This window comes from Homarus americanus, unplaced genomic scaffold (assembly GCF_018991925.1).
Source record: "Homarus americanus isolate GMGI-L3 unplaced genomic scaffold, GMGI_Hamer_2.0 scaffold20465, whole genome shotgun sequence".
Taxonomy (NCBI): domain Eukaryota; kingdom Metazoa; phylum Arthropoda; class Malacostraca; order Decapoda; family Nephropidae; genus Homarus; species Homarus americanus.
Window position 1 is genome coordinate 1,019,068 of NW_024756914.1, and position 22,087 is coordinate 1,041,154.

General features: G+C 37.2%; 1 protein-coding gene across 7 annotated transcripts in view; it reads left to right on the forward strand.

Annotated features, from left to right (window-relative positions):
- LOC121857226 (lethal(2) giant larvae protein homolog 1-like) overlaps nucleotides 1-21,572 on the forward strand; it is a 56,933-nt gene extending 35,361 nt beyond the window's left edge. The window contains exons 14-26 of one of the 7 annotated variants that reach the window (XM_042353189.1): nucleotides 38-197; nucleotides 558-711; nucleotides 3,411-3,476; nucleotides 5,802-5,950; nucleotides 6,407-6,690; nucleotides 6,934-7,160; nucleotides 7,332-7,512; nucleotides 7,991-8,107; nucleotides 8,577-8,728; nucleotides 12,329-12,489; nucleotides 14,694-14,764; nucleotides 17,779-17,787; nucleotides 18,545-21,572. In XM_042353189.1, coding sequence (XP_042209123.1) covers nucleotides 38-197; nucleotides 558-711; nucleotides 3,411-3,476; nucleotides 5,802-5,950; nucleotides 6,407-6,690; nucleotides 6,934-7,160; nucleotides 7,332-7,512; nucleotides 7,991-8,107; nucleotides 8,577-8,728; nucleotides 12,329-12,489; nucleotides 14,694-14,764; nucleotides 17,779-17,781 — 1,725 coding nt within the window. In that variant the 3' untranslated portion in view covers nucleotides 17,782-17,787; nucleotides 18,545-21,572. The remainder of the gene's footprint in view (nucleotides 1-37; nucleotides 198-557; nucleotides 712-3,410; nucleotides 3,477-5,801; nucleotides 5,951-6,406; nucleotides 6,691-6,933; nucleotides 7,161-7,331; nucleotides 7,513-7,990; nucleotides 8,108-8,576; nucleotides 8,729-12,328; nucleotides 12,490-14,693; nucleotides 14,765-17,778; nucleotides 17,788-18,544) is intronic. The other 6 variants (XR_006087136.1, XM_042353187.1, XM_042353190.1 and 3 more) reach the window with 6 other exon arrangements.
- The last annotated feature ends 515 nt before the right edge of the window (nucleotides 21,573-22,087 follow it).

A 22,087-nucleotide genomic window follows, 5' to 3' on the forward strand; every position in this document is an offset into this window, starting at 1 on the left:
CCAATATTTATTTATTTTTTGTTACCTTCCTTTGCAGCCAACAGTAGTAGTGCAGTTCTTCCCCCCAGCCTCATGCACCTCACTCAACCTACACAGTGAGTGGGGACTTATAGCATGTGGCACAGCTCACGGATTTGCTCTCTTCGACATAATACAGAAGAAAAACCTGCTTGCTAAAAGTACTTTAAGTCCTCTAGGTAAGTGACTGTTTCTTTCTTCATCTTCACTTTTGACAGATACAGCTTTTGACTTTGGTTTTGTTGCTGTTGTGTGAGTACCTGATCAGGAAGCTTTGTGGTCAGCGGTTTATAGGGACGTAGGATGTGCTGCTGCTTCTTGGTTGTCCGTCTTCTTCATATCTAGTGCATCGTTCACCTCATCCTTAGTCTTCCCCTCTATCTCCTATCATCCACCTTTGATTTTAACTCTCACAATGAAGTAAACCTCTTGTATTTTATCACACTTCCTGGATATAGAAACTTAAGAACATTCTCTTCATCCAAAAGTTTGTGGTTCTTTTAGTGTCTGATGCTACATTTCTTTATTTATTCTCACAGACATAGCCAATGCTGCCGACGAAGGCCCCATGTCTCGAAGAAAGTCTTTGAAGAAATCTTTACGCGAGTCATTTAGACGTTTACGCCGTGGCAGATCTCAACGTAAAACTGGAAGGCCAGGTCCCACCTCACCCACGAGTACACACCCACAGAGGTAAGTGAGATGTAGAGTCTTATGAACTGTGTTGTACATGATTGAGGCAAATTTGTTGACCGTTGTACTCTGATAATGTTGAATAAGAAAAACAGACAACTTCTTACAGCATTCAAACTGTACAGTACTTAGTATTAAACCTAACATCTGACCTGTATGTAGTTACTATGAGGATGGACGAGCCTTGTGATGAAAACTATGAACAAAATCATTTATTAGAAATTGGTATCATGGCCGAGTTGCTTACAAGATGCAGTCCAGTACGTGATGTTGATGATTTCCAACAGATTTTATCGGGATATGAATTTATGGCCAGTCACTTAATTATTTAGATTATTGAACAAGGCCTATCAGTGTTTCAAGGTGTATAGTGTAGTGGATCAAACGCTCCATTATTCTAGTGTATCATACAAGGGCAGAAAATTGGCATGATTTTACATTCTTGACAGCACTGCCACCCACACACTTTTCACCTTGTTACATATTTGTGTTTTATTTTCCTCGAGTCTTTTATGTCATTTACGTAACTAAATGAGTACTGTATTTTTTTTTTTTTTTAATAAATATAGCATGTGCTGTAGAGACTTGGATCATAATATTTATTGGGCCTTGACTAGTTAAGTAATTGTAAGATATTTGTGCAGTTTCTTCGTTTTTTTATGGTTTTCATTTCTATCTCATCTCTAAGACATTGTTTGTATCAACGTAGCCATTCAGAACAACAAAATCATTTCTATTATATAACTATTTTACCCATATACTGTGCTCCTCTGCTCCATAATAGTTGTCAACTTGTATGAAATGCCCAAACCACAGTGGCTGGCATAAATGGTGTTGCATTGTACTTTTTGACGAGAGTTTCTTAGTGTAAAGCAAATGTAAACTTACGTAGATGTCTTTTGTGTTTGGCTCTTCATTATTTTGCAGATTTTGGTCACTTTAAAACTCTGCTGTACAGGTCTCAGAAACCTGTCTGAAATGATCACATTTACATTATAGTTCCCTTGTGGTATTGATTCCAGTAATGACAAGCTGTTACCCCTTGGCTTGATTAATGATGCCAGTATCCAGAAATCTATAATAATTTAAGAATAACAGTGAAACATCATCATCATCATTTTATGGCCATGTCCCACACTTGCGTGGGTTAGCCGTAATTATCTGAGGCAGCTATCCGTGCTGCATGGTCTGTTGCAGCCTCTTTTACTCTCATGTCATTTCTTACGACCTTTCTCCAGGTCATTCTTGGCTTGCTCCTGGCTCTCAAACCCTCCAAATTTAGGCTGTTGTACCACTTGGTCTCATATATATTCTCTCTACTTGGCCCAAACCATCTCATTCTGCCTTAATGCAAAACTTCACCAATATTCTCATTATCCAGCTGGCTTCTTAACTCTGAACCGGGCCCCCGTCTTTCAGTGAATTACAACACATCCACCTCACTCTTCTCATTATTTTTCTCCAGAACAAAAGCTTTTTGTTACCGATGCCTTATTGTCTAGAATTTATTTAATTTTATTTTTTATCAATAGTTTTTTATTTTCTTCTTCTTCTTCTTTAATGGAAATACCTTAGATGTGTTTAGTTAACAGGAATGGGCTTTGTGGAATTGTAACATGCACAGGTTTGGCATTTCAACAACTGTTTTGCTTCTAATTCTGATGTGACCGATTGTCTTGACTTTTCTGCATCACGTGGGACAGAGCAGTCAAAGTCTTGTTTTGTCTTGGCAGGTTGTAAGGCAACATCAAATTAATTTAGCAGATTAAGAATAAACACTTATCTCATGTTCTTCAAGCAGCCTTCAAAATACTGTACATGTTTTTTTTCTTCATGACCAAAACATTCATTTCCTACCTCAGTCTTTCTGTACAGGTATTAAACCTGTTCTCTAAGTGGTTAATGTGTGTAATCCTATTATTATGAAATATTAGACTATCCAAAATATTGTTTCATAGGGGAATCAGAAAGTCCTGGGAACAAAATTTTTTTTACACAGTGTAATAAGAAACTCCCAGTCTAGTGTTATCAAAGTCAACTAACGTGTCCTCATTTGTTTTTGTACCCCATTTATCTCCCTGTTCATTATTTTCCTCACATATAATCATTCATTTATCATTACCAAACACTTCCTTGATGGTGTGTGTTTGAATGTGAAAGTTGTACACTGTCCCCAACATCTCTGGTGAAACTCCAGGAAGGTGTCAAGAAGAAAACCGCAGCAGGTAGCAGAGTGATCTGTGTGTGTGTGTGTGTGTGCGTGCATGCATGCAGCCAATAGCCTTATGATTCCCCCTTTTTTTGTTTAGTTTATGGTACAGTAATAGGTTCAGTCATTGTCTTGGGATGGACAGTTTGGCATCAGTCACACTATAAGCTCCTAATTCTAGAGAGAGAGATTCCTCACATCTCAAAGTGTCATCTGCTGTGATGTTGTGACAGTATTTTGATTTGGGGATGATTCACTGTCATTAGATCTGATAGATTCATGGATTAAGTTCTATTCCTGAGCTAGAGCAGTAAAGTATAAGTGAACAAGTTATTAAAGTAGTTAAGTGTAGGTAGTAAGTTAAGGCCATACAATACAGGTGGATAGATAGACAGGTAGGAAGTTAGGCTATCTGGCTCATTAGAAGATGACCCTTTTATAAAATGGACTATCTGTCATAACTTTAACCCCACCCCCCCCACCCCTCTAGGGTGGACCACGATATAATTAGTGACACCAGCGATGAGTCACACGAGGAAGATGACGAACAATCTAGGTAAATGTGAGCACAATAAAATTGCAACGATTGGCTTAATTCGCTTCTTACTGTAACTGGTAGCGGCAGCTGTTGTAGGCATGACGACGGCAGTGCTTCATTAGCACTTTTAAGTTTTGTTCTTTTCCTTTTGTTATATTTCAGTGGCAGCGATGATTGGTAACACAGTGGAATGTCAGTATTTTTGTCTGCTGGTCCTTTATTTATTTTTATATTATGGGCAGAGTATTGGAATTTGGTCAATTAGTAAGTGTATGTGTTCTTGGAGTGTACAGTATATTGGTCTGCCCAACACCATACTTCTTGCTCACACCAGTCATGTGCAATTTTTATCATTATGAGCTTGAATGCATGAAACAAGTGGCTTACCAAAAGTTCATTATTTCTCTATTGATTTGATCTCAGAAAAGGCTGTGCATCCTCTTTTTTTAAATAGCTTTTAAGTTTTAATTCTTATTTTGTAATGTGATGATGTGCATGCTTCCATGTTTCATGCAGCCCTGATGAGGAAGTAAGTGAGGAAGCATTTGATATGAGTGATGAAGGGGAGGGAGACCAGGAGACACAGGCAGAGACAGGGAGACCTGAGAATGGAGACCAGGAGACACAGTCAGAGACAGAGAGAACTGAGAATGGAGACCAGGAGACACAGGCAAAGACAGAGAGAACTGAGAATGGAGAACAGGAGACACAGTCAGATAATGGAGCCCAGGAGACACAGGCAGAGAGAACAGAGAATGGAGCCCAGGAGACACAGGCAGAGACAGAGAGAACTGAGAATGGAGCCCAGGAGACACAGGCAGAGACAGAGAGAACTGAGAATGGCAAACAGCAGATTAAAGATAAATCCCATATTTCTCCATCTTCATCAAGAGAAGTACAAATTGTGGAGACCTTACCACCAGTAGGTGTTTCTCAGGCTGTGGAAGAGGAGATAGTTAGAGCTGATTTATCTGAGGATCCTGAAGGGGAGATAATGGAAGTTGATGAGGAAAGTGAAGCAAAAACTGATGATCCAAGTAGCACTAGTGGGAAAAGGTCAAGTGAGGCAGTGACTCCCATTACTGAGCCAGTACCATTCTTCTATTATGTAACACCAAAAATATTCAGGGAAAGTTCCAGAAAGAAAGACAAAGATAAATCCTGCATAAAAGAGTCAGATCTGGCTGAGCAGCCGGCATCTTCACCCGTGTTAACCCCCAAGGTTGGGGTCAATAGGTTCAGAGATTGGCTACAGCGTCGTGAAGCTGGTGAAGTTACAAAGGTTGAGGGTGTAGAACCAGGGCAGTCTAGGGAAGGATCACTACGTAGGCTCTTATGCCGCTCCAAGTCTGAAGCTGCAGGTCCTTCAGCTCAGGTGACAGAAGGAGAAGTTACTGACAATACAGTAGAGTCTTCAAAGGAATCCACTCTGTCACGACGCCAGCGATTGATGTTGGCCTTCAGGCAGCGTCCCTCAAGTGTAGAGGTACCCGTACCCTCTGAGTGTAGCCAGTCTCCAAACATAAAAGAATCTCAGGCAAAGTCTCGCTCTTTGACTCGTCCTCGCAAGTTATGGATAGGCGGTCGTAGCCAGAGTGAACAGCAGGCCAGTCCTGACCCCTCTGAAGGTTCTCCCGCCAACCCGGCCATGCAAGATCCTGCCATGACTCCGGCGAGAGAGCCAAGGAAACGCCCTTTTCATCTCTTTCTAATAGGCCCTAGGGAACCCAAAGAACATGAGCCTGATGCTCCACAGAAGAGCATTCCTCTAGAGAGTCCAGAAGATGTTTCCACCCAACACTCGCCTAGCTATGACATGGCTATAGGTGGTACTACTGCTGAAAGATCAGAATCATCTGAAGGCAATACTAAACCAGAAGGAAGTAGTGGAAAGTTTAAAAAATTCTTGAGGCAGCAAAGTGAGATAATTCTGCGACCCTTTAGTCGACGCACTGCTGACCAAGACAAGAGGAAGAGTGCACCAGTGCCGACTATTGACTTAACAGCACCACAGGAGTCGGCTGTAGAATTATCTGACTTAGAGGCTCGTCACCCTAGTATTAGCACTTACATAGATGACACTCCTACTGCTCCAGTTCCCCCTCCTTTTGTTCCAGATGTTCCTTCTGAATCTTATCCTCATCCTCCTGATGATAGTAGTCCTGTTCCCCACAAATGTGAAACTATAAACCCAGAACTCCTTCATTCCCCTGAATCTGAAGTAGATTCATTAGGATTAGAATTGCAGAGTTTGCAGTCAACCCCCGATGTAGTACGTAAGGCACCAGGTAGTCGCGGTAGTACCCTTAGTCGTAGGCTAACCTTTTCCCTACCCTTTGGTAGCACGGGAGGAGGAGGAGGAGCAGCAGCAGCAGTGGATGATGAGGGAGTCAAGCCAGTAGAGAGAGCAGTTGAGGCACGTTCACACGCCAGTGACTACATTGGCTCCATGGTTCGCTGCCTCCACCTCACTAAGTGTTTCATCGCTAATAGTAAGTCTTGTGGTCTTGTATCATTGACAAGAAAATATAGTTTTGTTATTGAGTTGTGTAATTATACTGTTCCTTATAGTTCTTGTTCTGCCACTTTATGAGATGCAGATACATCATTGTATTGCCAGGGTTGATATAAACAAGTAATCTATCCTTTGTCATTCAAAACTTATCACAACCTTAGTGTATGTTGCTCTTGTAAAAGTTAATTTTCCTTAGTGAGAAGGACCATAACCTGACCTAAACTGCCAAGGATTAACTCTTGAGTACTGCTACTGAGCTTTAGAGAGACTTGTATGCTGAAGTTTTTCTTATTTACTGAAGTCAATGCTCATATACTGTACTTTTGGGGAATGTGGTTATATTACTAGGTTTGAATAATTTAATGAAGATAAGTTTTTCATATTTACAATGGATATTTTTTAAAGTTCTAATGCATACTTTTAAATTCTTTAGCACAGTTGATGTCAGCCACATTATGGGCCGGCACTAACAGTGGGGCCATCTTTGTGTTCACCATTTCCATCCCACCATCTGAAAAGCGAGGAGAAGTACCTTTGAGTGTGCAGTTAGGTAAAGAGATCCACCTGAAGCACGGAGCTCCGGTTATAAGTGTATGTATCCTCGATGGTGCAAGTAGACCATTCCCTGAACCAATGGCCGTCAAGAAGGAGGCCGCTCCATCACCTAATAGCAGTTTACCACACAGAGTTTTGATTTGCTCAGAAGAACAATTTAAGGTAAGTGTTGACTTTTATCCCACTAGATATACCATAATTTCAGTTTTTCATATTGTTTGTGTGATCTTCATATGATGCATTACTGTCCACCACCACCACACAGGTGTTTTATCCTGCTCAGTCCTCTTCCCTTCACCATCACCTTAACACCCAGCATGGTGGAGACATACATCACCTGCACTGTCTTTTACTTTATTATTTTCTTTCTTTAAAAACATTATTAAAATATCTTCTTTTTTTCAGGTGTTTACTTTACCACAGTTAAAACCATTCTGCAAGTTCAAACTGACGGCTCATGAAGGCTCAAGAGTGCGTAAGATAGGCTATTCAGACTTTTTATCTTCAGTCGATGAAAGTTACCGGGAGCCGTGTTTTGTGGTCATGACCAATATGGGAGATTATTCTGTGTATTCCCTGCCTGATTGCCGAAGACAAATGTATGCAGCGCACATTAAAAAAGAAGATATCAAGTAAGTCTTACTATATTAGACGCTAACTTGGCTTTTATTTGGGTTAGATAAAATGTGAGGCTCGCCTTGTGCTCCACTTTCCTTCATGTTGCAGCTTCTCTTCACAGTGGAATATATGTTATACATTTTTACATATTCCTCACTTGTATACTGTATTTTGATTTTTTATAGTGGCATCAATAGTGTGGTGTTCAGTAACCGCGGTGAATCCCTATACTTGATGTCTCCCTGTGAACTGGAGCGAGTATCTCTCTCGGCACGGCACATAACTCGGCCCACCGGAACAATTCCCGTCATAAAACCTCAGCTCGTTAAAGAACCCGAAGAAGAAACAGAGCCATCAAAAGAAAAGGTTAGATTCAAGGCCAGGAGACTAGAACACACACCTCCTGTTATCTGTGGTGCAGTGTACAATACTTTACTTGAAAATAGGGAATTATACATACAGTTTAGATCCCATGTGGGTTCTGAATCTGAGGTCAATACCACCTAACAAGAGAAGTTTAACTAATCCAATTGTTTTCCATTTCTTCTTTTTGTGTGTATTGATTTGTGGAGATATTCCTGTACTTGTATATATTCCTGTAATTTTACTCTTTCCTGAAAATTTCTGACAGCTCAGAAATATAACTTTTGATCACACACTTATGTAGAGAGATGACTTTGTGTTACTACAGCAGTCACAGACAATTAGCTGCTCTGCAAATCAGTCACTTTAACTGTCCCTAAGGCAGCTAATTTAAATAGGGTTCACCAAGTATATTAATAGTTGTCCGGAAAGAATTTAATCAAGAGAAACTGAATTGTTTGTAATTGACCTTTGTTTTCAGTCAAATGAAAATCAGGCAGAGGGTGATGATGGTGCTGCCAATGCTGTTGCTGCTGCCACTGCTGCCACTGCTGCTGCTCCTGAGACCCAAGAAGAGCCTGTTAACCCCCAGGAAAAGGTGAGGGTGAGATGATTTCACATAATTATTTAAGAATAAAAAACAAGCTATTATGTATCTGACAAAATTGGGTGGATGAGGTACACTCAGCCCACTATACTCTGTTCACCTGAGCTTGACTCAACCAATCATGAGCTCCTTTTATTTGGCCCAGTTGCAAGTTTGGAGTGAACAGAGTATAGTTACTTCAATAAATCCCTTGATCTTCGACTCACTGAGTGAAACTAAGTGAATTTTTACTTCCATGTTACTTGAAGCTTCTCAAGTTTTGTTTTAACTCTAATTTTATCATTGATTTAGAAATCCACTTAATTTTTTTGATCACTTCCCTTCACAATATTCTTCACTCACCATAGTACAATATGCTGTGACTCCACAGACAATCCTACATCCTGGCTGCTCCTAGATAGATTCAGTGAGCTAAATAGTTGCATGAAAAAGATGTTTCATATTATTTATTGTTTCACAGGCTGATAATGGATCTAGCATAGCTGAAAAAGACGAGAAAGTATCGGGCGACGTTGTAGGTGAGAGTAATAGAAAGGTGGAGGAAGTGAAGGAGAACGGGGACAACAGTGTCCTCAGTGGAGACATCACCATCGACTCAATCCGTGACCACATGTAAGTGAGCACCGGTGGCTGGGTGTGTTGCTTGTGTTTATTTTATGCTTATGCTGTGGATGGTTTAATTTATTTATGTTATGTGTCAGGTGATTTATGTTGGTATTATTTGTCCTATATTTGTTAACACATTTTCTCAGAAATGATTTTCTCTTCTCAGCAAAAGGGGATACTTTGACGTGTTCACAGAATTCATTATTAATGTTTTAAGCAATATATATGATAAAATTTACAAGTGAAAGGATCATTAAAGTAATTTTTTTTATAAATTAAATAATCAGAATCCTTAAATCTACCATCTTTTAGTAAATTGAAATAACTATTGAATATTAACAATTATACAAATTCAAAGCTTCTGGCAAACTGATCCCTCTCTTTTTTAATGTTTCTTTATAACTGCATAATGCAAGTGTGAGTAGATCAGGTGGGAGTGCTCAGCTGAAGGGTAATTTTATTTCTGAGGGAGTGGGTTACACAATGTTGTCCAGTATTATTCATCTTCTATTTTTCTCCTTTGGAAAATGAATTAATCTGAGTTGCCTCTTTTATTTTGTTGGCAATGTTGCACTGGCCTTTTGATTTCATGCGCTCACAATTACTGCGGTGATTTTGTTTCTTTGTACATCGTTTTCAAAATATCAGGAATTGCAAGTCAAATGGGCCCCAGTCCTTATAGACTGACCTATTAGGACTAGGCCAGTCTGACTGAATGGGTTTGGTATAGGTCTACCAGGACTGGGGGCATAATAGGCATGGGGCTGAATGTTCTTCTCGCCCATACAGTACTGACTATGGTTGTAAATGCTCAGTCTTTAAACTTTTAACTCGTATCTCTCTGTACATTCAAGTGTCAGTGTCACTGCTTGAAGCACTCGAGAAAATTGATACAGATGTTAGTCTCAATATTTTGATTGTTACAAGTTTCAAACCTCAACAGAAGTTTCTACAAGATCTCTTACATGCTCCCACACTCGATAACTGGTACTTAAATCCCTTGCTTCTAACAGTTGATCAAATATATCAATGCCATGGTAAAAAGCTTAAAAATTTGCATTTGTTGATAAAAACAAGTGCAGCATTACTGGAGTTTCCTAAATCCTATTGTACTGTTACACTGCCCACTCTTCTGTGTACACTGGCAGTCACACACTCAGGCCATCACACAGACATGCTCGCTTGCTCTCTTTTTCATGAACAAATGCTTGCATGCATGCATTATTGAGTTCTTAAGTTATGTACTGTTTTGTCTGTAATCATCTTATATCCAAACCACTCCAGTGATTCTTCACAGCATCAACTGATTCTTCTTCCTTTCTTTCCTTTTTATTGATGTGATTAGTAATTTTCTTCCAATTCAACTCTTTGATGAGACTTTTGGTGTGAGCATTATATACATTATATAATATAGTAGGAATATACAGGAGTAATAATGAATGCAATTTTTGTGCTAAGGTCCATTAGAATCATTATACAATATACAGTATGTGAAGTATTGGATAAATTAGATGGATATTTTAGGACTTTTATTTGGGAAAGGGAACACCAAAGCAGAACACATCTCTCAGAGCACTTGATGGGTGAAGGGAGAGTCTCTGTATGCACCTCACCCTGGCCGGCCTGTGTCATAGTGAGACGGCTTGTAAGAGTGGAGAAAAAATTATGTGAAATTACTGAAATACTGATAAACAGTACAACTTCTATGGTGTTTCATCCTCTGTGTATTCCTCCACACTGACAACTCCTCTCACAAGTGCTCCCTGTAGGAAACATTTGCAGCAGTTGATAGACATGTGACAGTAATAACTTCTCTTTCATTACCCCTCCCACTCCCCTTTATTTCCTCCTCCCCATTCCATCTTCAGGTGCTGCGTGAAGCTCAAGGGAAATTCTCAAGTGTTTATTCCTATTGGTTTTAATGATTCTTGGTTGGTCGCTTCTCTAGGCGATATCTCGGGACACTTTGAGCCAGGAAACTGAACTTTTGACACAATAATGACCCGGGTGTTTATGGCGTGGCATGGGGGTGTACAGTGATGTAACACCACTTATTTGTTTCAGTTAATCTTGAGAATTCCTGACTCAAAATTGAGTTGTTACTGGCTATTCTTTTATCTTGGTTTAGGCATGTAGAGATTAGTTGTTGTACCCGGTGGTTGTTTTTGGTTTATTGTCATCCTTTAATGGTTCAAATATTGTAAGCCACTGAGGTAAACATTCTGAGTAAGGAATGGACAATTGTGCCAGAAGTCGATGTGTTACCCAGGGGATGTTTATCCAACTCTTAGACAGTGTCTTCTTAGTCAGCTGTAAAGGGTAACATTGTGTAAGTTATTGAGGATTTTTTCTCTCTCCTGTCTGGTCTGTTCTAATTCAGTTATGTATTTCCCATCTCTGCATGTAATGCACCTGAAGGTAAACCACATTGTATTTTATCTGTTGAATGCATTGAAAGCTCTTGTAAAATTGTCTTGTTTCTTGGTTCAGCTCGCCATATTGTTATTGTTCGAGCAGAATTTTTTTCAGGCAATTGAGTTTCTGGTTATCTGCACCTAACCTAACTTATACTAATCTAATCTAACCTAAACTAAACTAACCTAGTCTCACCAAACCAAAGTAACCTAACCTAACCTAAATTTACTAAGTAACCTTACCTAACCTTAATGCTTAAACACTTCAAGATACATTCTGGTTGTGTGTGGTGGTTCTCCTTTGCATAATGCCACTGCCTCTTCCTCCAAACATTACACTCACGACTTGGCGCTACATTTTGGATATCAGTTGCTGCTCCAACACAAACATTTGAAACACTGATGAAAGATATGAACATGAAATTTTTAGAGGCTGAAATTAAACAGTCTGTCGGTTGCTTTTATAAGATAACTTGCCACAGTAGTTAAGAGTGAATGGATGAAGGTGAGGGAGAGTGTATGTGTTATGACCATCCTGCAGTGTACAGTAGTGGGAGAAGCGTTGTAAGAATTAAGAAAAAAAGTGGCAAACTCAGATAATTTGATCTTGAAATTGCTTAATAAAAAATAAATTGGAATTGGGAAAATTACTTCCAGTCAAAGTTTTTTGAGCCGTGTTAATGAAGCTTCAGTGTATAAAAGTAAACTTTTCATATAACTGATACAGTACTGTGGACATCTTTATATTTGCTATGTTAGAGCTCATTAGTTCATGGACAATAAACAGATGACAGCAGTCACTGATAAGTAATATTAAACTTCTGTATAAAACTAAAGAAACAACAATATTATTTTCTAAACAACGCTTCACTGTTGCGTAAATTACTGATAATGTATAAAAATTATTTATTTATTTTTTTTACCTTGAAATTTGCAGTTTATGTAAAATAAGATTTGGTATATAGAGTTGCCAGTGAACATTGCCTTCTTGATAGGGTTCTTAGTTTCCTAGTGCTGAAAATCTTTTTATTTGTTGGAACCCACTTTACCTTTTAAATGTTTCAGGTTTGATCCAAATTTTACTGTCAGTAGTACAGTAGTACCTCGCTTTACTAAATGTCTGGTTTTTGTGTTTTTGATTTTGGGTCACCCTTGTGTGTCTGCATGACTTTGTAACTCTGTGCTGGTGTAGGGATGAGCTCAAAGTGTCGGAGAAGTCTGTGGATGTGGCCAGCACCGGGAGCACCACCCTCACCAGTAGTGGCGGCGGTGGGGCTACGGTGAAGCAGGAGAGCAGTAGTGTCACTGTTGTCAAGTCTACCACCATCACCTCTGTATCCTCGTCTTCTCAAGGTACGGACGACATTACTTGAGGGGGTAAACTGTCTGGTCAGTGAGTGGTATTTAGTAGTGAAAGATACATAGTGTTTTGTTTTTTTTTCCCTTGAGGATGTGATTCAGTATGCAGTACTTTTGGTTCTTTTATATTAAAACTTTCCAGCACTGATGGGAAATAAGTACAGTACAGTGTAATATAATAGACTTACAAGTTGATTAAGTCCACAACACTAGGGCTCACAAGGTTGAGAAGAAAGATATGAAGAGTTGAGAAAACATGAATGGTTTATACTGTGTGTGTACATGAGTAACACTGTCAGATAACTTGCATAAGTAGTTATACTTACAAGTTCATAAAGAAGCTGTAATTTATTGTTTGTATTAAAAATAGTAACTTTGCACTTTTCAACCCTGATACAGTAAATATATCATACCTTTATTATTCCAAATAGTAATGATTGTAAAACATTTGCAAACAAATACTGTACTGTATTAATGAAAGGAAATGAAAGGAAAACCTTGAACACAGCAGGCCACACATGGGCTGTTCACTCACACAAACACAAATGTAAAATTATTTACAATTTTGACAGCATTGACCAATTGTCTAAGCTCTGTTTAATTTTGTCTTCCATAGCAGCAATTGCAGTTTATTCAAGTTTGTATGTTGCAGGTGTCTGAGTGAGTCCCACCACCTTATTGGCACATTCAAAGCTCTTTTTTATGTTTTGTATTTAGTATAATGGAAAATTTTAAGATGAAAACATGATTTTCACTTGAAAACTTTGTTATATTAAGCATTAAAACAGGAAAAAAGGCACTGACTCTGCTGATGAAGTGTTCACTCGGCAACTAAGAGTTAGGTAGTGTGAGTTGTATTGGCCTCTGAGGAAGCCATAATTGGGTGGAGCATAATTGATAAGTCATTTGTATCCAAACAACTTTCCTTTTTTACTCAGTGGTTTTCCCTTTTTCAAGACTGTCCTTAGATACATTATGGTGTAGGTACAGTATCTCCACACACGGGACAACACAAAGCCTCTCGGGCCTTTTAGCTAGGGTTGTCTCAGACAGGACACTGTACATGACTTCATTCCTCACTTGAGTTTCTCTTCTCTGAGTGTTCATCACCAAGTCTTGCATGTAGTTCATGAATAAAAATAAAAAAGATCGGATGATTTTTGTGAATGTGGGAGGGTTTAGTAGTGCAGTATGAGGATGTTACAAGGATCAGTTCAAAGAGGAGTCTGGTAAGTTTGGTCGACCACCAGTTATGAAAAACAACATTTTAAGGGATCTCTTGTTTTGTTGTAGAATACAGTATCCACTTGAAACTTTTGTACTTTGTGTCCAATATGTTTGAAGTGTCCAGTTTTCATTAGTAATTTTCTTCCTCTTCCTTTATATAAAGTATGATTTACAGTAAGTGTGTCCCTCTGTTCAGGCTGCCATTAATGAAGGTTTGAAGATGTATATATTTTTATGTTTTATGGATTTTAATGTTTATTGTCAGTCTTTTCACTCAAAGCTTCAATTCTTTTCTTTGATTCTCACTTCACACCAGAAATACATAACTTATTGCTGGAGTAAATTTTTATTTCATATGTAAAGCAGCAGCAAAGCTTATAAATGGAGGTGAAGTAAATAGTTGTGGCATCCAAAATGTCCAAGTGTGTCATGTGTCCAATACTGTACAGTGTTTAGGAACATGTGTCTTAAGATAACCTTTAAGTTATGCTGTTAACTAAGCCTCCAGTCTTCTGTGGTGGCCAAATTTACTGAAACATTATTGAGAAAAATGGGGTACATTTCTTAACTTGTTGCCGGGATTATTTGCATACATAATGCTATCTGTAAACTCTTATAATTTCTTAGGCTATCAGGTTTAGCTCTCCTGGCAGAACAATAAGTAAAGCCTTGTGCAGAAGAAGTTGAGAATATAAATTTTGCTGACCTAGTTTATAATGTTTTTAGCCACTTTTAAGATAGTTGGAGTAAGTAGCTGCTAAAGTTTGGCTAATGTATTCCTGTTAATGTTTCCTTTATATATTATTTATTCTAGTTGATTGTAAAGTGAAGTCTTAAGTGATTAGTTGTTTTGAAGTAAATTTTCAGTTTCTATGAATTGTTGTATTTATAAAGATTTAGTTTGTGTTGGTTAGTTGTTGGGAGTTGTTGGTAGATCATAATATTAAGCCAGACATCATCGCCTTCCCTAGAGTCGTCATCCGTTCAAGTAGTTGAGACGTCCACAACTGAAGTGAACCACAGCACTGTAAATGGAACTGAGGTTTGAATCTTAAGTGATTTGTTTTCGTTCATTTTGAATGTTTTGAATTTGTTTTTATAGGTATGTGTGTGTGTGTGTGTGTATGTGAAGGAGGGGGCATAGGTGTGCATGTATGTGGTGCTTGTGTGTGCTTACAGTGCATGCATGTGTCTCTGTTTGTATAATCATCTTAATTGGTTTATATTTGTTCGTTTGTATGTTTGTGTGCACTTAATTGTGTTTCAGGATTGGGAAATATGGCAAAAAATCTAGATCAAACTTCAGGTACTGAATAGTTATGATTGTAATTGTATCAGATGAGTTTCTTAACTTTTATCATAGAAGAGAGTGAGGTGCAGTAGAGAGTGAGTTTCTGTTGGCCACCAAAACCTGAACATTATTAGTTTTATAGTCATTAGTTTGAAAATAGTGTACAGTACCTAACATCACATTCTATATCTTTTTACTTGTGTTTCATAGCTTTGGGATTTTTATTAATAATAATGGTGTTTATTTCTTATTTCTTTCTTTGTTACTTTATTAGTAGTGTTTGACCTTATCCTAATACTACACAGGTAATTGGGTTTATATTATTAGACACTGACTATGTTTTCCCATCGTAGTGGCACAGGTAGTTGGTGAAGTTGTCTAGATTTTTTGTGGGTATCCCAGTGCTTGTGGCTTAATCAGTGAGGTGCATGTCTTACTGGTGGGTGGCAGTGCAGGTCCGTGTTACTATTATTATTATTATTTCCTAACTTGTAGTAACTGTGATTATTTAGTAATTTGACATACTTCTCTGCAACAGACTTTGCTTGTTCTTGTAAGTTACCAAATCAACAAGTAAGTCATTATTGTATGTTTTTGATTACAGTTATTGCAAGGGGGAAAAAATAAAGAAAAAACTAATTTAGCGTTTTTAATGAGTGTGACTTTACTTGTATGCTCCTACTGAACATTGTATCATCCATTTGCTAATATACTCGGTGTTGGGCTAATGTTGCAGGTGGCTTTTGTGCATGATGGGAGTTCTTGTGGTCCCCAAGTAATTGTATTAGTTGGAAAGTTAATAATCCTGAGGTCTATTAAGATATAGTATACTTGAAATTTCCTACACCATTAACGGAAACACGACTAATTTTAAGCTCGTCCATCGGGTATTCACAGGTATAATGTGTGGTAATGTATTTATATGGGTTATAAATTAATTTTGATAGTTATAAGGGAGTAATTAGCTCATTATAACATTAATTATGAAGAGTATGTTGCACTCACACTGTTTTAAAGACTGTGTGTAGATGGTTCAGTCTTACTAAGGTTGTCTTCTAAGTACGGTATACTGTATATATATATATAATGAATGTGATGATGTGCAGTAAGTAAGTAAACTGTCCACTGAATTGCTTGAACATAAAAAGTTTGATCAAAAGAGAGGAGGAAATTACCAATTATTGTTAAATTATTACTACATTATTATTTTGTTTAGTAATATCTGTCAATCAAGGTCAGGAATTGAATTTTTATGATATATTTATTGTTATGTAATATTTCTAAGACAAAGATTTTGGGTGATATCTGTGGCAGTGAATTTATGTTGCTAATACAGGTATATACAGTATATAAAGGTTAATAAATCTTCCACCTTGGATTGTCTGTAACATAATGCAGTTTTGTTCATTTGCAATATTCAAGTTTTAAACATCATTTTGTTTTGCTTTGCATGCTTGCAATATTTGGGTAAATGTGTTGAAATTCATGATAAAAATTATACAGTACATAATGTTTGTGAATTGCTGTGTAACATAAAGTTAAGATTTTTTGTGTGTTTATTAAGAATGCATGCAATTGTTGGGAAAATTGTATGGAGTAACTTATAAATTACCAATGAATACTGTAGCATGGTGTATCTTGAACAAGGCACTAATGTCAGTGAACAGGAATAAATATAATGGAGAAGATTTTGTCACTGGCAGTCCTTGTGTCTGAACAGTAATTAGCAACGTGTAGTACTTCTCACATTATACAGAAACTGGTATTACAGTCTAATTTTTTATATATTACCCGGTATGCAGCATCGGTCAAACTGGGCCATAACCTAACCTGATAACTTGTATAGGAATTAGTTAGGATTAGGGTCCTTAAGGCTAGGTCTAGGGCCCATTTGGTTGTACAATATTATAAAGAGTGAATAATAATTGGTTCTTGCGCTGTGATATGACAAGAGTTTAGCTAAATTGATTAACATATAGTCCATAACCTCTTGAGTATGATGCCGGTCCCCTCAGTATGTTAACCACTTGAGGACAGTGACTTACTCCTCTTGAGTTTGATGATATTGTATTGAGGAAGTTAAGTCATTCTATTCAAGGAGTTAATGATAGTTTTAAAAGAGCTAGTGAATGGTGCATATTAATTCAATGCAATAGGAACACTTAAAAATAAAATGTAAATTTCCCTTTCTGAAATATATATAGATCGTAGTCTATGAAGAATTAGGGTTGTCCATTAAGTTACCTTTTTATATTGTATTTCAGCCTTTTGATGATGACATCCCTTACTGTCAATGTCTGTCTGTTTATTATCTTGCCTCCTCTCTCCCACTGTAATGTGACATGGCTCAACGAGGGGGGGACACTAGGTAGAGTATTGTAAGGCAGGGTGGACTAAAAGCCTCCCATTTGGTGTTTATAGGATAGGTTGCTTCTTTTCTAGACATCAGGTAATTTTCTTAACCTGATAAATCCTCATACTAGGCTCAGACAGCTGTTATATATTCTGTATTGTATTGAGCTCATGTTCCATTATTTCCAAAAAACTCTCTTAGTGTTTAGTTGATTAAGACGTTTCCCCTGAGGCCTCCAGTAAACCCTAGATGCTGCCCTACATTGCTTAGCTTTAAAGGAAGGTTATACAGACTCATAACTGGCTGGTCTACAAGAAACATAACTAAAGAGCTTGGTCCTGTGGAAGCAGACTTTACTAACCAATTTTTTTCTCTCTTCTCTTTCACGTGTGGCTTGTGTTAACCCCTACAGTAACAGTCAGTGAGTATCAACTTAAAGCTATCTTTATTTTTCCTCCCCAAGAAGTAGATCTTAGGCTGATTTTATAAGTTAGCACTGTAAGTTTTGTTTATGTATATTTATATTCAGTATATATAAACTAGTTAAGGGGTTGTGTCAAGGGTTTAAATTTGGCTTGAAGCTATTTTTTGGAACATGTTCTGTATGTATGGAGAGATTTTATAATTTGTTTATGGATGTACACCCACTAAAAAATTATTCGGCACCCGTAGGCGTGATACAATATGACACGGGTGCCGAATAATTTTTTAGTGGTGTACAAAGATTCAGGTGTGTTGGGGAGCTCTACATAACTGTTGAAGTCCTCCAAATTTTTTTTTTTTTGCTTCATATTTTGGTTCCGGTTTTGAAACTTGATGTGACACTGATTTTTAAGGCCATAGATACAACCATAAATATGTTATTTACATACACCCACAAATTTGACAAACAGTATCATACCAATTGTAATCCAAGATACAACTCCTTATAAACACTTGTGCTGAACTATAAAAATAGATTATTAGAATTAATTAATTTTTCTGGGCATAGAATAACTTAGTAGTAACTTATGGTCATTAATCATTTAGTTTTGAGTGTACATTATCTTGAAAATTGATGATATACAAGTACAGTACAGTATAGGTTCCTTCATGAACATATATTGTAAGAACAGCTGAACATATTCAGTAAATACTTAGTGATTGCTGCTTGTATTTATCTTGTGTTATGTTTTCAGGTTAAAATACGAGCACCGTTAGCTAAGGCAGAATCCTTCTTCAGTAAAGAACCCAGAATTAAGAGTGACGAGTAAACTTTAGCAACAGTGAAGAAGATCCTACACAGGCCATCCTTCAGTGAATGGATTGATATATAGGATTGTGTAGCAAGGAAGAAACTGTTGCTCTGGGTAGAACATATTTCATCCAGTGGTATTTATGGCATTAGATTCCTCTCGAGTTCTGAATTGAGAATGCATTTAAGGGCTTGAACAAAAAAATGAGGTTACAAATGTTTATGATTACATTTCAAGCTTATTTTTTGCTGTTAAAGTGAATCTCTTCATTTTCATTATATAATTTTTTTTTTTATGACTTGTGAAGTGTATACTTATGTGTTACGTCAGCACCATTTATTCTGTAGAACATTGGTTTTGATTCAGAGTGTGTGTGTGTGTGTTTAGTTCTGTTGTTTTACTGAAGGAATTACATGCCATCCATATATATTAAGTAAAAGGATAATTTATTTCTATCTTTGATTAAGTTTCTTAGAAATATTTGTTATATCAATTGGCTATGCATCATGAAGTCCCCAGCTGATCAGTTAATTTTCTTACTATTTTTACATAATGTGTAGTTTGCACCGCCCGGGTTCTCACGGGAAATTCTGAGATGTAGGGTGAGGGCTTCAGGACAGTGTAGCAGCTTATAGTATGTTCCCGTAGTCAGGAAAATCAAAATAAGTGGTACGTGTTGCTGGCTTTGGCTGCTTGGGTGAACCATGTTGGCTGCCTCTCTGCTGTCATAATAAGACCCTGACTAGGAGTAGTCTCCAGACTTGCGTCTCTTGTCTTTCCGAAATCCACGATACTCGGTCTTAGAGTTACAAGCCCGAAGTTATGTCCCGCTCTTCTTAACTAATAAATTAATGTATGAAGGAAAGCATTTGTAGAGAGTTAACTTTGTCAGGTTAGAGCTTTTATGTATTACTTTGTTTTAGTTGTATGAACATGCACCACGTGTACAAGCACATGGAGAGCGTTTTAAATGAGCTTCCTTTGTTTGGATGTATAAGAACAAATAAAAAATAATATAAGTTGAGTCTGAAACATGTGATAAAGATGGTGAGTGAAGATTAAAGTATATGTTAAAAGTAATGAATTAAATTATCTCTTATAGATTAGAGATTTATGTGGTAGTGCTTTCAGGCCATGTACTTATCCATAAACATTAATGTATATTTTTCTATATTAGGAGAATTAAAAGATAAAGCTTAACACTGTTTGTACTTTTTATAACAATAGAAATATAGTTGACACATTATTTAAACAGGCAGCTCTTTATTTTCACTGTTGCTCCACATATTTTTATTGGGTGTAGAAATGTGGCTCTTCTGTTGTGTTATATTAGTATAAGAGAAAAAAAAATTGTATTTTCATTTGGAATTCTAATGGAGCTACACAATAGTCCAGATGGGTGATGTAATGATATATGGCCAATATACAAGAACTACCCTGGGTGTTTTGTAAGAATATATTTCAGGACATTCTATATGGCAGGTTATTTTGGTTTTAATTGGAGTTCCCAATTTTTTTTAATATTCTTTCATTTCCATTTGCAACCAGTACAGGTAGTTGGTACATCTGTGTGAAGAGTTGAGGTGTCTATTATTTTGTAATGGAAGGTACAGTTGATGAGTGGACATATCCTTCTCAGTTACCTTCTGTACATTATGGTAAATTGTGCAAAATATTCCTAATTTTGTATGTGAACCTGTAATTATGTTGTGTAGTAACCTCAGATGATTTTTTACCTTAGGTCCAACCACTGTTCAGTTTATCCAAGGCCTGTTGTATCACTTGAGGTGGTGGAAAATGTTATCTTATGGAGCCTTTAAGAGTTGGGAAAAAATGATGGGCATTAGTGTCATTATTCCCTTCCTTGTGTTCTCTGTGTGTGGCTTTGGTTTAAATTGGTGATCAGGTTGCTTTATCAGCATATGTCTGATTCTCTTGCTTATGGAGAACATTACACATAAATGAGTTTGGCAGACACAATGACCAAATTGAACTGCTCAAAACTTTGTACATAACTATTGTAAGGTTTTTTCTGACTTTGCAAAATGCCTTTTGTCATTATTCTTTTCTGGGCTCTATATTTGTGTTTAGTTCATCTTCTGAATTCTTAGGAAATGAAGTTGCAAGAATTGCTCTCTGAGTATGATAGATGTCATGAACGTACTCTTGACTGTATATTTCACTGCCCCTTCTTCACTTACAATAATTGCAGAAATGACAACATTCCAATAACATTTTGTATTGTAGTGATAATAGTTAGTCTGTGTGTACACTGATGCCAGTGTGCACTTTAGGAACTGTTCCTTGTAAACATTATGAATAGGTCCATATTATTTGTCTTAGGCCACCTAATATTACCTGAGGAATAAGTTTTTAAGGATATGTTTAAGTTGTTGCTGACTTACATAGTTTACTAGTGGATTGTGTTTTAAATATTTATGCCAGATAAAGTTTAATTTAATTTTGAGGAATCTTAATTGTCTCAAGTTTAAGTTGTGCTTAGAACCATATCTTGGCATTAAGAGCCTCTGCAGTATCGGGGTTACGGGAGTTTTCTTTCAGGAACTACATCCTCGTGAACTATCGTGTGGTAGTGCGAGAATGTTGCCTCATTCCCATATATTGCAGCATTTCACATTTACTGCTTGACTACTTGAGGTCTTTAACTCTATTACTCACGAGAACGTCAGCCACAGGTATAACCTAATTTGTTTATGGGATCTTCTAAATTTGGCTGATATTTTGGCTTGTCAGGGACTTTGATACATGTATTCAAGGATGGTAAATGTGATACTTATATATTAACTTTATTTCCCTTGCCCGGAGGCTACAATGTTATTTATGCTGTGTTTTGATCATGACTGCTGCTATTTTGGATCTCACATATATTTCATACAATAGCCTCTTGTACTGCTGTGTAGATCAGTTGTTGCCTTCCATTTCTACCAGGTCAATAAATTTAACATCTGTTCCTAATATTTTATCTCCTTGTTAATACTGGTAGTCTGCATTCAGGTCTGTTATCCATGGCTTGTTTGTTGATATTTTTAAAGTTGATGTGGTTGTGCAGTAATTCTTGTAACATGAATTGGGCTGGATTAATAGACCGTGGTTCAGAGTTTAACTTTTGTGTACATTTCTTAATTGACATCTGACAATTATCAGGTACAAGATGTCTTAGAAAAACTAACAAATGATCAGAAAGATGTGTGCCAGCAAGTGAAAAATTTTGGTACAGGTTGCCTCCGTTATGCTGGATCCAAATTCATAATTACACAATTTCTTTACTATCCTCATTGTTTTTGGTAGGCTAAGATTTGCACATCTGCAGATTTGCAACACGATTTTTTGTCTTTCCCACACATAATGCTTCAGGGGAAAACATCTGACTCCCAGAACGCATCTGGAGTTTGTTGTATGTAAACTCTGTTGTACTCGCTGATTTGGTTTTATCTTTTAGCCACTGATGTCTCCCCCAAAACCAGC